Here is a 15,000-nt window from a genome sequence, read left to right as displayed (position 1 = left end):
TTACACTAAGCCTGGCCTGTTTTCTCCAGGAATTAGTTACCTCTGGTTATAGAATTAATATCACTCATATAATTCTGGAAGTTTTAATGATTAAGAATAGTGAACTTATAGTCCAGTTGCAAGAATAATATTTAAGGAAATTCAGTTCTTGTAAACAGTTCTGGTGGTACAGTTTAAATAAAGCTCATGTACTTGATAGTAGATATTAGGCGAGAGGTTTTTTAATGTAGTAGGGTTAGCGATATGAAAACAATTCTGTTTTTCATCATGTAAATCACTTGCCTTTAACATAACTGTGGGAATGTAGTATCTAAATCTTGCTTTCTTCTTTTTCAGATGAAGTTATGGCAGTGCTAAAGTTAGACAACAACAAAGTTGTTGGACAAACGAATTGGAAACCCTGTTCACAATCTGCATGGGACCAAAGGTGAGATTTATTTAAGAGTCATTTTAGAAAACCTTTCAAGGTACAGTATGGAAAGTTATTATAAATCTTATCAACAAGAAGACTACAGAAAGATCCAGATATTATCTGTGGTAGCTGATCACCAAATAGTAATTTTTTTCAAAATTTCCTGATGATCGTTATGGGGATATGAAATTTATATGACCCAACTAATCTGTTAAAGTAATTTAGCCATGCATTTTGCAATTTAACTATAGTTGAAATTTAATAGAACCATATTACATTACTTTTAATTTACTAGAGTCATGAAAAGATTATGTATTTTTGTTTGCATGATCTTTACTTAAAATATTTTTTATATTACTTTGTTGAGTGTAAAGTAGCTGAATGTATACTATTGGTAAAGCATTTATTTCAAGGATGCCAGGTTTGAAGGAGACCATAAATATCTTTTTCAGTGTGCTGTAAAATACAGTAGTTTTAATAAGTACAATGAGTCATGCTTTTAGACCTTGATTGCTTTGTCCAAAGATTTTATACATTAAAGATTAATGGAAATTTAGAGCCAGGAGAAGTTAAATAAATTGGACAGCAGTGTAGGAAAAGACAAGGAAATTGTTGAAAAGTTCAAGGCGGAAAGCAGAATGCTGTGAATAGACCGGAGGGATGTTGCAAAACCAGACACGGGCACCATGCATGATGTAATAGTTTCAATTGGGTTGTTTTGGTATTCATTGGCATTGTATCGTTGAAAATTTGATAGCTCTGAAATTCGTATTAGAAGCCAAACAATATTGCATTGCTTTCATTTTGTTTATTGTAACAGTTGTTGTATGCTAATCAAATACGTAAATAATTTACTTTAGTCACCTAAGAAATTATTACATTATTAATGCTGTGAATCTTGCATGCTGTAGTTTTGAAAATGAATTAAAGCTCATTTATGTATGAAATATACATTTGCATTTGCATGAATGTTCAGGTTTTAGAATATGTTTTTGTTTAAGAAATAAGTTATTGACGTACGTGATAAGATAAAACCATACTCATCAATTCAGGTACACCAGCAATCAAAGCCCCATAGTTGCCTAAGGTGTGCCACTTTTAATAAAATTATGCATTACACAGTCTGTGTTTTAGTGATCTGATGCAGGTAGAAAATGTCACTGAAGTCATGATAGACAAGGATGCCAAGTTTGTATTTGTAAATTATTTAAGAAACAAGAAGTGTATGTAATGATGTTTTGTAATATGAGACTTATAATTTCTTATCATTGCAGATTTAGTATTGACTTAGAAAAATCAAGAGATTTAGAAATAGATATATATTGGCGAGACTGGCGGTCACTTTGTGCGGTAAAGTTCCTACGGTTAGAAGAGTTCATTGATGATGTAAGACATGGCATGGCACTCCAGCTAGAACCAAAGGGACTACTGTTTGCTGAGGTTAGTGTAAATCTGACATTCTTCAGTATTTTACTTTCATTTATATTGTTAAATATTGTGTTAAATGAAAGAATAAAAGCATTGAGTAACATTTTACTGTTACATTTTTTCTTCTGCAGATTAAATTCCTAAACCCAATGATCTCACGCAAGCCTAAGTTACAGCGACAAAGGAAATTATTTATGCAAAAAGGGAGGGTGCTGCGACCTAACCAAATGAACATAAATGTAGCAGCGTGGGGAAGATTAATGAAAAATTTCCAAAGTGGCCATGAACCTGTTCACCACACAACCTCTGGTGGACATTCCATGTCCAATACTACATCTACTTCTGCCACACCTATCACTACTGGTAAGGTTTTGATTATAACTAGAATGCAGAACAGTTTCAATTTTGAACTTTATAGGAGAGGATAAGAGATTTCCTATTATAAATTGATTAATGTATAGTCAGACCAACTTTCCTTAAATTTCTTGTTTTATATTTTTCTGTACTATCATGCTTTTAGTATGCGTAGATCCTGCATCAGTGCCATATTTCCTTATGTTTTTGGAAGGTGGTGAGGAAGAATTACAGAAAAGATGTTTTTCAGGTCCTAGAGCTCTTCCTACACGTTTAGATTTTGAGAATGAGAAGGCCCCAGGAGAAGAAAGTGATCGGTCCTTAGCAATGTCAGAGGTGCGACCGCTCAACTTAGGGGATGTGACTGGGCCTTCAGTGTCTGGTGACTTAGGGGGTCAAACTGTGGCTCCTCCACCACCCTCTATAACCCACGGTGCCCCCACGCAACCTCCCTTGCTCCCTCCCGCACCTCCTCTTGTTGCTCCTTCCCATCACAGTATCACCTCTTACCCAACTCCACACGGAGGAGGCTCAGGCTATCATCCCGCACCTGGCACACCGTCCACACCTGCTCACCACAGTGTCTTCCCTGTCACACAGACTCCCACTATTCACCCTGCTCACTCCATCACTGTACAGGTAAGAGGATTAACACCTTCACTGTACATAGTTATTTTGCAGTTAAGGCTTTTTGCCTTGTCCTTTTTATAAACACCAAGTCTCACTACATAATTTGGTGGTTTTTATGCTTAGCTTTTTGGTGTATTGACTCACTCTCATGCTGTTATTGAAGGGGCGTAGCACTTATGATAGCAAATTCAGTATCACATTAGTTTTATAACTTGTTTTCAGTATATCAATGCTTCACTCAAACCAAAATTAAGTTTTTACATCCTGAGAGTATTTTAATCAGCAGTCTGTAGATATAATTTTTGTTTCATTATGATTCTTTTCTCTTGAACCATAATTGTTGCCCTGTATTACAAGTTTTAGTGGCAACTGGCAATAGAGTTGAAGCTGTTGCCTATACATTATATATTTGAGTTTTGTTTCCTCTGTATATCTCAACACATGATAATATGTCAAGAATTAAGGTGGCATGCTTCATAGCTATACAACCAATTATTTTTTATTCGTTACAGTAAAGCTAGATTTTAATTTTATGTTTGTTTGGCTTACTTTCTTAGGCTTAAAGTTATGACTAAAGTGTAAGTTAGCATACCCCTTCTATTACTGCAAATTTTAGTGAATGGATGTGCTAAAATGATAAGCACATTTATTATTATCAATTTAAAGTTACTAGATTCTGTAGTGTATTACTTTTGTCCAATAGCGTCTCTTTGAGAAATGAGGAAATAGAAATCTGAGGTTTAGATATTTAGTGAATAGACAGTTAGGAAGTGTTATTTGGAGAATAAGCATTTAGAGTAAAAATATTAAATATGCAGTGCAGGTTGAGTGGTAAAAATATCAAAACAAAATAATTCTGACGAAATTATGAGGACTGAAGAAGAGAACAAAACATTCCGAAAGTAATTTAAATTGATACATATGATTTACAAGGTATATTTTATGCACCTTTGCAATTGGTTTTAGTAAAAAATGGATATAAGGTAAACAGTAGATGCATGAAATGATCTTAAATGATGCATGTTTAGGGAGTTGTCACTAATATGCAATAGGTGGAGTGTTTTATATTGTATAGAGAGGAACTGATGCACAGTAACTCGACATCAAGGCTCAACTGTGAATGTTGCTTAAGATGAAATAGTCATGCAATATGCATGAAACGAGATGTCACAAGGAGCACATGAGACAGTTATATGCAAGAGTTTTAAGTTACTTTTACACACAATTGTGTACTATGTATGTTTTTAGATTCAAAGAGTGCCATCTGAAAAAAGTTATTGTTTTCATTTAAATAGTTAGAATAGAACCTCTCAGTGGGTTCATTTTAACTACTGTATCTTTCCTCGTATAAGACGACCTTTAAATCCTAAAATTAAACTCTGAATTCTAAGTGATGTTTATAGGTAAGCTAGCCAACGCCTCTGTGCCATAATCACAGACATACATGAAAAGATTTTCATCATGATATAAACTGATTATAAAGATAGTAAAACCATTACATATTACACTATATTACAGGCAGTCCTCAGTTATTGCTGGACTATATTAATGGTGATCTGGTTTCAAGGTGCTTATCTATCGCCATAAAATCGTCGATTTATGGTACCATAACGGGCCAAGGTTCAGTTATCGGTGCTGATAATAAGAGTTATGGTGCCATGACATACCAAACAGAGGCACCAGTAACCGAAACTCGGCGCCATAAGCTCCATAAATCGCCCAGTTTCAGTTGGTCAATAGTGGTTTTCACTTGTCAGCACCCTGCTGAGAATGGAACCCCTGCCGATGACTGGGGACTGCCCATTGGCAGATTCGAGAAATAATTCAACATCAGTGAAATCAGCTTTTATAGTAAATATGATCCCAGTTGAGTCAATGTAAACATCAAGTTTTGGTTGCACTCACAGAAACACTCATCTGCTGGTAACCTTTCAGAAATTTTAATGGTAGTGTACTTAATGTATTAATAATATTAGGGATAATGTAATGTTCATTTTTCATTAAATATTTATTGTCATATTGGTGAAATAGCACAATTTTGGAGGACATACAACTGTTTAGAACAGTTTAGTCGTGAACGATATGATGTACAATAATGAGTGTACATTTGACTAACCTCTTTTCCTCCATCTCTTTATCCCATCCTCTAGTTGCATAAGTTAAAAAAGTAAAAGGGAGTGATAAAAGTATTGTTGGTAAGTAAACACGTACAGCCATAAAGAACTGAACGAAAAGCAGCTGTTTTGCTATGAACAACTGAATCAGAAAACAACTGCTGTTTTGTTTGCATTTCAACCATCGCACAATCGTGAATAATTACAGTACTGTATACCCTTAATCAATGGAGAAAAGATGTGCAAGGAAATATACAGCTAAATGTAAACTGCAAAATGTAGCTGACGCTGAAAAAACAATGTTCAAGCTTCTAATGACTATAAATTATCATGCATCCGCAACATAGATGAAACTCCCCTAAACTTCGTTGTGCTATCAAACTTGACCGTAAATGAAATTGGAGAGAAAAATATTTTAACCAAAACTACTGGGCATGAAAGAAGACATTTAACTGTTGTTTTAATGTGTACGATAGATGGAACTAAACTTCCCTCCAATACTTAACTTTAAACAAAAATTGATGCCTAAAGAAATAAAAAAAAGGAATTCCTGAATGGTATTGTTGTCCATGTTCATGAAAACATAAACAATGCAAATTGCACATCTTCGCTATGTTTGTATTTTATGATACAATACGAAGTAACATGAGAAAACTCTGCATAAAAGATTATCGGATACAGTGATGTAAAGCATAACTTCTATTAAAGATCCATGGAAAAGATGCATATTCGTTATGTTTATAATTTATATTATGATTATATTATGATACTAATATGTGCAGATTACATATGCTAATTTTATATCTCATGTATAATGGAAACCCCTTAAAATTAATTTCAAAACTGTCTTCAGAAGTCACATGGTACGTGAGTAAATACAGTAACCAAAAACTATCAGATACACAGATGTCTAATTTAGCAGTTATCTTATACTACAGGTATGTGATAAATTCATCGATATTCACCATCATTTTTTACCTCGTCTTATCTAAAGGTCGTCTTACACACGGAAATATATGGTAGTTGAAATACTAGAGCAGCATTTGCAATACTCAAGCAGTGCAAGTAACACCCGAACTGTCATCTCATTAATGTCAATTGGAAAGTACATTATATTAATCGACCCAAGTATCCGTTGTAAGAGACATTGGCCATCACAGCAAAACCCATTATTGATGGGTCTGTTATTGTGAGATTGTTCTAGCTATTGTTTAAGTATTTGTCCGAAAGACTGGTTTGATGTTGAAACTATGAACATAGTATTGTATTTAGTATGAGTTAAGTATACCTTAGTTTAACCAGAATACTGAGCTGATTAACAACTCTCCTAGGGCCGGCCAGAAGGATTAGATTAGATTAGATTTTTTTTTTTTTTTTTTTTTTTTTTTTTTTTTTCTTTGTTTTTTTTTTTTTTTTTTTTTTTTTTTTTTTTTTTTCTTTTTTACATGGCTAGAAACCTATTGGTTACTCAGCAATAGGACCTACAGTTTATTGTGGGATCCGAACCACCTTATATCGAGAAATGGATTTCTAATCACCAGAAATAAAGTCCTCTGATTCTGTATTGGTGGCAGTGGGGAGCGAACTTAGACTACCAAATCGATAGGCGAGTACGTAACCCAATCATCCAATGAGGAACAATATTTAGTATATGAGACAGCATGAGGTTGTAGTCAGTATTCATTTTTGCTTAACCTCCTCTGGTCAACATTCATAAAGAAAATGTTTTTGGGGTTTATTGTAATGAAAGTTTGGAAATTCAGGTTACTCTCCTTTTCATGAATGGTACATGTATTGTAAATGTCATATAACTGTAGTTTCTAGTATTATTTGTCTTTTATAATTCTATCCAAGGTTTTATGTAGTTTCTAGTATTATTTGTCTCTTATAATTCTATCCAAGGTTTTATGTAGAATTCTGAATTTTTAGCTTAGTTAGACTACCTGTCTATTTGATTTCGAGTGTTGTCTAGAGTGAAATGTGTGTAAGGAGTTTTAGTACATACTAACACTGAATGTTTTAAAATAATTAAGGTTTAGAAATCTTGTATAGTCAGAAAATTAGTTTCAAAGATATATTTATGGTGATATAAATAATTTTGGATTCAAGAAAAGTTGCTTATAGGTCTTTCGATTTAATTAGCTTTATTGTTTTTTAATACATAGAATACTTAAAACTTAAGAAGTGGAAAGGCTTGGAGGAGAAGAAGTACTTCTCCTTGAGGGCTGAACTCTCTTTGCTAGTTTTTACCATCATTAAGATACTGCCATATGCAACTAACTACGTACTGGAATTTTCAGTAACTCTTGATTTTCGGGGCATAAGACATGAAGCCAACACTGAATTCACTAATTTAGTTTGGATTCTCAACTGTCATGACTTGAGAAACACTCTTAACTAATTGGGAAATATTTCTTCGTCATTTGAGATATGTTTATTCGGCAGTTTGCCTAAAAAATAAAAGGCCAAAAGTAAACACTTTTCAGAAGAGGAAAGATAATGTAGAGTACCTTCAAAAATGATCTGATGTCTTGGGACATTTAATGAGGTAATAAAGCAAGAGGTGTTGGTGTTGAGACCATATATGGATTGTAGTTTTCCATTTTGTCAAACCACTTAAAATCAGATAATTAACCCTAAAAGAAATGTATTTTTTCAACTGAAGTGTGGTGGCAATGACTTATAAAATTGTAATATAATAATTCTAGGAAGATGATGATTATTTTGTACAGGGAATGGGCACATAAATCCAATAATTCTCGTACGTTTTCTTTTCTCTTAATTTCTTCTTCTCTTTTGTTTAGATGAGGATACATATGGAATATTACTTGGACTGTAGCCAAGAGATTTCATAGAGTAGAAGATGTGCGAGCGTATAAGAATTCTTGTTCGTTGGTTTAACCATGTTTAATTAAACTGCTAAATTTATTCCAAAACTTTCAGACTTTCTTGGCTGCCTATAAGAAGGATTTCAAATAAGAATATTTCACTGGTTAAAAATAGGAATGAAAATGATTAGGTGGAATAATAGATGGGAAATTAGAGGTAAAATATAAAGATTGCAAAGATCTCTCCATGGCTTATTGAATATCTGTTATCTTCATTCATTAATAGACTGGATATCTTCGAAACTAGGCATGTTATAAGTGTAGAAATGCGTATGGTCTGAATTTTGAACTTGAATGTGTGTATTTTATATGGCAGGTGGCGAAAAGACCCACTTCGACTCCACCCCCACCGCCCCCCCCACGGCCACATTCTGGCACCGTTACCATCACCGTACCAGCGTCGCCTGTAGAGCCTGATGTTAAGGTAAGTGATGCTGACGGGAAAGAAGTTGTGTTGTAAACTTTTTAAATTTTTCCAAACTGTAGAGGGCAGTAGTATATCTTAACCAGCATTGTTAGCATAGTAAGTCTTAAACAATGTCTAGTTTATTAATTTTTTAAATGATGGTGCTGCTTTGATGCTTTATGGCAGTCGAAGTATTTTGTGAGTGAATAAGTGGCACTTATGGTGTGCATTTTCCAGTAATAGATTAGGTTGTAAATGCAGGTTGCTAGGTTGAATATGTTAGGCTTCGTATGTCCACAGATACTGTGCTAAAGTCGTAAACTCGGCAGCCAAAGGGTTTGGGTAATCGCTCCTAACTTTCATTTTGGATTGTTAAAATTCACCTAGTTTCTTATGTTGAATCCTTTGATGCGCTAATGTTGAAGAGACAGGATTATTGACAGGTAAAAAGGGAGGTCCGTTAATGCACACACACCATACTTTGGTGTGGCCAATATTAGTTTGGGATCTTGTTTAGAATAGCATAGGTGTCGGCAAAAATTGAATTGCCTTATGTTACTTTTATTTTAGTAATTTTGTAACTGTTTCAAAGTAGTTGTTATTGTTGTCGGCATGGAAAAGAGTTCTAGTTAAAAGGTGAAAGAATGAGACCTACTGGATATAGCCTTTTAATTAGGGAATCTTCTTACTATTTTTATCCGTTATCTTTTGGTGAGGTGGATAAACTAATAACATAAGGTTAAAGAACAAGTTGACAAAAAGATTAGAAAATTTGTCAGGAGTCCATACCACAATGGCGGCAAAATCTGAAATCAAAGTTTAGATGATAATGCTGACCATTTCCATCGCATCAGCTTTAAACATAATTTGATCATCTTTTTGTCGTCATAACTAAATTCATTTGCAACTCGGTTTAGTTTTCCATTATATGCTATTTATAAATTCGCACGATATAAAATTGTATGGCAAGATTGTGATTACAATATTGGTTTATTTACTTTCATGTTATGTGTATATCATGAGTAGAGAGAACAAGTGTGATTGTCCAAATCATTTGTGATCTCAGTTTGAAAAGTTATTTTATTTTAGAAAAAAGACAAGCTTAATGATTAGAGAAATAACAATATACGTGTACTTTACAACATAGGAGAGAATGTTACTCTTTTTGATTTGAGGCTCTTTGATGGTTATATCTGTCAAGGATAATTAAAGTATTTTACTAAAACACAGATTCACTGGCACAGGTTACTTATTGGTTCATCCAGTAAGGGGACAATAAAAGGCTGCCTGCTGTAGTTATCATGGACTTGGCACATTTATCTTTTTTAATTTTTACCTTTAACTTGGCTTAGTCATAGGACTAAATTTCAGTCTTCTCTCTTTGGGATTTTTAAAAATTCTTTGTTCACTTGACTGTTTCTTGTTTTGTTTTGTCTTCCTTAAATCCCTTCATTCATGCAGTAACCGCATCTTGAAGTCATTTTATATTTGTATCATTATTATTCTAATACCCCTGAAAACTCAAGAAAAAATGTAAGGAAAGTTAGCATAAGGAAACAGAAACTGCAACAGAAACATGTATGCGCAAATGTTTTTTATATGGTTATTCTTAACAATGGTAACATGCCATTAATGAAAGAAACGTCATCCTCTCGGACGCTGACTGAAGCAGTTGCAATACCTGGGAATCAAAGTATCACACCCTATAGGATTTTCATTGGAATTTTTTCATTTCCTAGTTAAGGTTGATATTTAGTGGATAGTGCTTTTACCTTCTGTGCATATAGGTAAACTGTGCTTTTGCATAACTGAGTTGCAACCATGTATGATTTGTGCAGGCAGTGTTGCATGGTCAAAGCTACCAAATGAAAATACTTCTGGATATTGGGCATTCAAATGGTGTCGTGAAGAGCCCCCCCGTTGTGGATGATACTCAGGAAAAGTACGCTGACTAACCTACCAATCTGTCCCTTTATCTACGAATTTTTCCTTCTCATAATGAAGACAAAAGAGTGGGATTAGGAAGAAAGAAGTGGCAACGTCCCTAATAGGCTCCAAGTTACTATATAAGACAAGTTAATACCGCCATTTGGTAACCTATGACTATGCTGAATACACCAGTGTAAGAATCTCATACTTGGAAAAAATTAACTAAAAATGCAGAATAAGAAGTGAATACTAGAGTAAAGATAAAAGATAATTCTTCGAATGGGCATTATATACTGTGTATGTGTGTGCATATGTAAATGGATGTATGTATGTGTGTTTGTATGTTCCAGCATAACTCGGAAACGCATTAAGCTTTTTCAACCAAACATTGTATACATATGACTTACTATCTTGAAAGGAATACTGTTGGGGTAAGATATCACTACCACCACCAAAGGGCACCAAAATGGGTTGGAGGGCTTCCCTGAAACGGGCTGGTTCTGACCGTAAACTTAGTAACTAAATAAACTACAAATTTATCATACCTCATTTCTGTATACATATGTACATATAACTTACTATCTAGAAAAGAATACTGTGTTTGGGGGGTAAGACATCACAGGCCCCAAGGGGGGGTGGTGGGAAGGGGGTGACATAAAAATAACCGAAGATGACACACATATTAGTGTCTTAATCCATAGTTTTCGGGGTCACTGAGTTGAATGTCAAAAATGACAGAGATTAGTGTTGAATCCCAAGTTTTCTGGGTTACTGAGATGAAAAGTGACATTCCCAAAGCCATCCAAATCCAAGTTCATTCGAATAGAACGAATAGACTTGTGTATAACCTGAACATTTTTGGAAACGAATTTAACTTTGTGTTGGTAAACCCTTCTAGAAATTTGTAAAAATAAAAAGAAGACTGTATTTAAGGGAAGCTAACTCGGCAAGTCTTCAAGTTTTTTATCATCTTTCAGTGAATGTGACAGTTTCATTTTGCTCTTTTAGATGATTATATAAGTGTTTCTCAATTTATTTGATAATGACGCTATACATTTTGAATTAAAGTTTATCAATAATAAAAACTCTTTTGATATTACACTATAGATAGATTTGATTTCTTTTCACGTCTATTAGAAGGTTGGAATAGATAAATATCTGGGTGTGTTTTACCATTTAAGTGTGTTCTACAGTCTGGGTGTGTTTTCTGCTTTGAGTTTTTACCCTGCAATGGCCGGTAGGTCAGCTAGTATTGTATATATTACAAACAATTGAGATACAAATGTCGTTCATTATCCAGTTCACTCTACCTCGAAAATAATACTAAAGGGAATTACAGTTGACAAGTAATAATCACCTGATGGATTAGAACCACCAACAGCAACTACCCCTGACTTCATTGACGAGTTCTCCACAACTAGACTGTCAATTGTGGTAGTTCTCTTGTTCTCCTACCACTGAACTGTCAGGTGTTGTATAAGTTGACACTGACTGCCGGACATAAGCTAATCAAATGCTGTTATTTTTACTTAGCTTGGTCGTCAACCCACCCCTACCATAACAGATGATAGGTATGTTTGAAACTGGAAGCTGTTTATGAACTTTTGCTAAATCACCATGACATTTTTATAGTCACAAAGGTCATTTAATATCCAGTGCATTCTACCTCAGATATAATACCATAGGGGAATTATAGTTGGCAAGTGGTATTCACCTGGTGGGTTCGAACCACCAACAGCAACTACCAATGACTTCAGTGTCAAGTTCTCTTGCAACTGGACTGTCAAGTTAGGTTTATAAGTTAACACTGACTCTGCTGTACTAGCAGGGGCATCAGCCGACCCCCACCATGATGCCTGTTTGGTACGTTTGAAACACATTACTTTTAATGAATTTTTAACACATCACCTAGATTTTTTATATTCACAAACATTAAGCTAAAAATGTATGATATCCAGTTCGTTGTACCTCAGAAATAGTACTGAAGGGGAATTGCAGTTGATAATTGGAGGACTCAAACCACCAAGTGCAACTACCTCTTCACCTCAGTAATGAGTTCTCTTACTAATATTGGGCCGACCAATATTGGGCCATTAAGAGAAGTGTAAGTTGATACAGACTCTGCCGTACATATCCACTACAAATGCAGGTATTTGAACTAAGCATGGGCATTAACCCATCCCCACCATGACGGGCGATTGGTACGTTTCTTGACAGTTGTAATTTCCCTTCGGCATTATTTCCGAATCAGAGCAAACTGGGTATTAAACAATATTTTTACGTATGAATTGTTACATATTAGCTCGACTTTTTGTGTATTCACAAATATTAAGCCACAAATGCCATATAATATTTAATTCACTATACCTTTAAAAATTGCTTGCACCCACCCAAGAGGAATTGCAATTATTTCGTCACTAGCAGGATTTAGGAAAAAAAAGCTAATGCCGCATATCACCATGGTTGACATCCAGAGTATATGTTGTTCCTTATTTAAGGTGGAAGTGAAGTTCCAAGTAAATGTCAAGTAGGTCATGAAGGGTATGACACTTTAGTGCGTACGTATCATTAGATAAGTAGGTATATGATTTTTTCCGGAAAATTATTGTACCGAAAATAGTTTTCGTGACACCAACTATTATGAAATGAAATTAGTCACAGAAGGGAGGAAATAATTATTGCTCAGATGTCTAGGCAAGTAACAATCGCAACCTCAAAAAGTGTTCCTGATGTATTGACCTCAGGGATACCTTACACCCCTCCTCTTGTTTTCTCCTCTAGCCCATTCCACCACCTTTCTGGGAAATGTAGCACGTGGGTCAATGTTGACCCTTAGGCACATCCGGTAGGTGTCTCCCTCCACTCAACTCCCCATCCTTCATTTAAGATATTACCTTCTTACTCCAATGTGATCTCTCCCCCTTCCTTTCTCTTGCCTCTTTTTATTTAAGCAACCTCACATCCTCACTGTGAATCAACACCCATCATTTTGGAGTTCCTGCCTTTATCAGTGTGCTCTCCCCCCCCTCCCCCGATTCACGGGGATCTGCCCCTTCAATTCATTTAAGATTTCCCACCCCTCTCATTTTCGACTCTCCTCCTTTCTGCTTTGGATGTCCCATCCGGACTTCACATGTTGGTACCCACTAGGACCTCTTCTCTCTCTCTCTCTCTCTCTCTCTCTCTCTCTCTCTATCTCTCTCTCTCTCTCTCTCACTCTCCCCCCCCCCCCCCCCCCATCCTATTCGGGTCATCTTCCTTCCCTCTCGGTTTGGAAATCCACTGTCACTGATCTTGGACAGTTTTCTCAACCGCCTCCTTTTCCCACTCAGTTACAGGCTGCTCTGTGAGCAAGAGCCCGTGCTGACACAAGGTCAGCTTAATCAAAAACAACAACATTCCCACTCAGATCCCTGACAGGATGTTAGGATTTTTCTTTCCCCACTCCTCAAGGTTCTCTCCTCCACCTCTACCACGTCCCTCTCTTAGGGGTCTCCTTAATCACTCTTGGAATCACTCACTCCTCTTTATCCCTCATGCGCTTTGCTTTTGATGTTTTGTTATTTTCCCTCGTCATGAATGTTGCAAAACTTCGAGACGTGTTTATGTTCCTTCAAAAGTAAAGACTGGTTTCTGTTCACTATGAGCAATAAGCCTTTTATTTAGGCGGGTCCATTATTTTGCTGTCTGTATTTCGGGTTTGTAATATTTTTGGTGGTGGCAGTTGAAAATTTCATATAAGGCGCTTTGACCGTTATGTTCTCATTTAATTCGATTCATTTGATATTGATAATATGATCCGTGAAGAATATCAAGTTGTGAGTGAATATAGCACTCCTCCTTCGTTAGTGGGAAAAAATTCCATAAACCAGCGAATCAAATTAGATATTTAATGGGCGGGTCAGTCGCTCCATATTAAATTTCCCCCTGGCACTCCTCTGTTTTGTCCTCATTTATTCATTTTGTTCATTTCATTTCGCTATTCATATACTTTAACCGTTGTTAAATTATGTGTGTGTGTGTGTGTGTGTGTGTGGAGCCTTGCTAAATAAACTGATAATCTTAATGGGTTTTCATTGTGAGTATTTGCTTATTTTGTAATCATAAAGCTGATTATGATGAGGGCGATAATATTCCATTGGCTCTTGGCTAAATGTATCCTTTAGTTAGTACCAACGGTCTATGCTCCCAAAAGTATTGATAGATAAAACCTGGAAGGCAATTATAAATCTCGGTGCGTATGGACCAGGCTTTGCACGATGCGTACTAATACCTTGACCAAGCGCTCATTAACGTTTCCAGGCATCAGTTGAGGCTAGTTCCTAATTACAGAGTACCCTCATGACTGTTACTCCTCCTCCTCCTCCTCTTCCTCCTCAAGCTCAGGGAAGTCAGGTGTGAGTGAAAATGGTTTTGAAATGAAAACTTTGGGTTTTACATATTTACAGTTTTATTAATGATAGCTACAGTAAATGGCAAATATATGAACAACTTAGATTTCGATAATGTTCATCACAATATCAACAGGAGGGTGCTTACATACGTACTTGCACATAGGATTTGCACCTATTTAATGCTGTATGAACAGCAACAAATGAAACTTTCAGCCACGGCTCGGTAGTGGCATGTTCTATAGCGTTGCCAGACGCACGATCATGGCTGCCTTGAAGCTTAAATAAGATAAAACTACTGAGGCTAGAGGGCTGCAGTTTGGTATTTTTGATGATTGGAGGGTGGATGATTAACAGCCCAAATTGCAACCCTCGACCTCAGTAGTTTTTGAGATCTGAGGGCGGACGGACAGACAAGGCCATCTCAAGATTTCTTTTACAGAAAATT

General features: G+C 35.7%; 1 protein-coding gene across 13 annotated transcripts in view; it reads left to right on the top strand.

Moving 5' to 3' along the window:
- The window catches only part of LOC135195049 (serine/threonine-protein kinase N-like), a 665,525-nt gene that overhangs the window by 395,343 nt on the left and 255,182 nt on the right, over nt 1-15,000 (top strand). For all 13 annotated transcript variants that reach the window (XM_064221389.1, XM_064221391.1, XM_064221388.1 and 10 more), the window contains 5 exons: nt 337-427; nt 1,687-1,852; nt 1,972-2,203; nt 2,445-2,833; nt 8,143-8,250. In XM_064221389.1, the coding sequence (XP_064077459.1) occupies nt 337-427; nt 1,687-1,852; nt 1,972-2,203; nt 2,445-2,833; nt 8,143-8,250 (986 nt within the window). The remainder of the gene's footprint in view (nt 1-336; nt 428-1,686; nt 1,853-1,971; nt 2,204-2,444; nt 2,834-8,142; nt 8,251-15,000) is intronic.

This window comes from Macrobrachium nipponense, chromosome 15, assembly GCF_015104395.2.
Source record: "Macrobrachium nipponense isolate FS-2020 chromosome 15, ASM1510439v2, whole genome shotgun sequence".
NCBI lineage: Eukaryota > Metazoa > Arthropoda > Malacostraca > Decapoda > Palaemonidae > Macrobrachium > Macrobrachium nipponense.
This window is presented reverse-complemented; position numbering and strand designations above follow the sequence as displayed.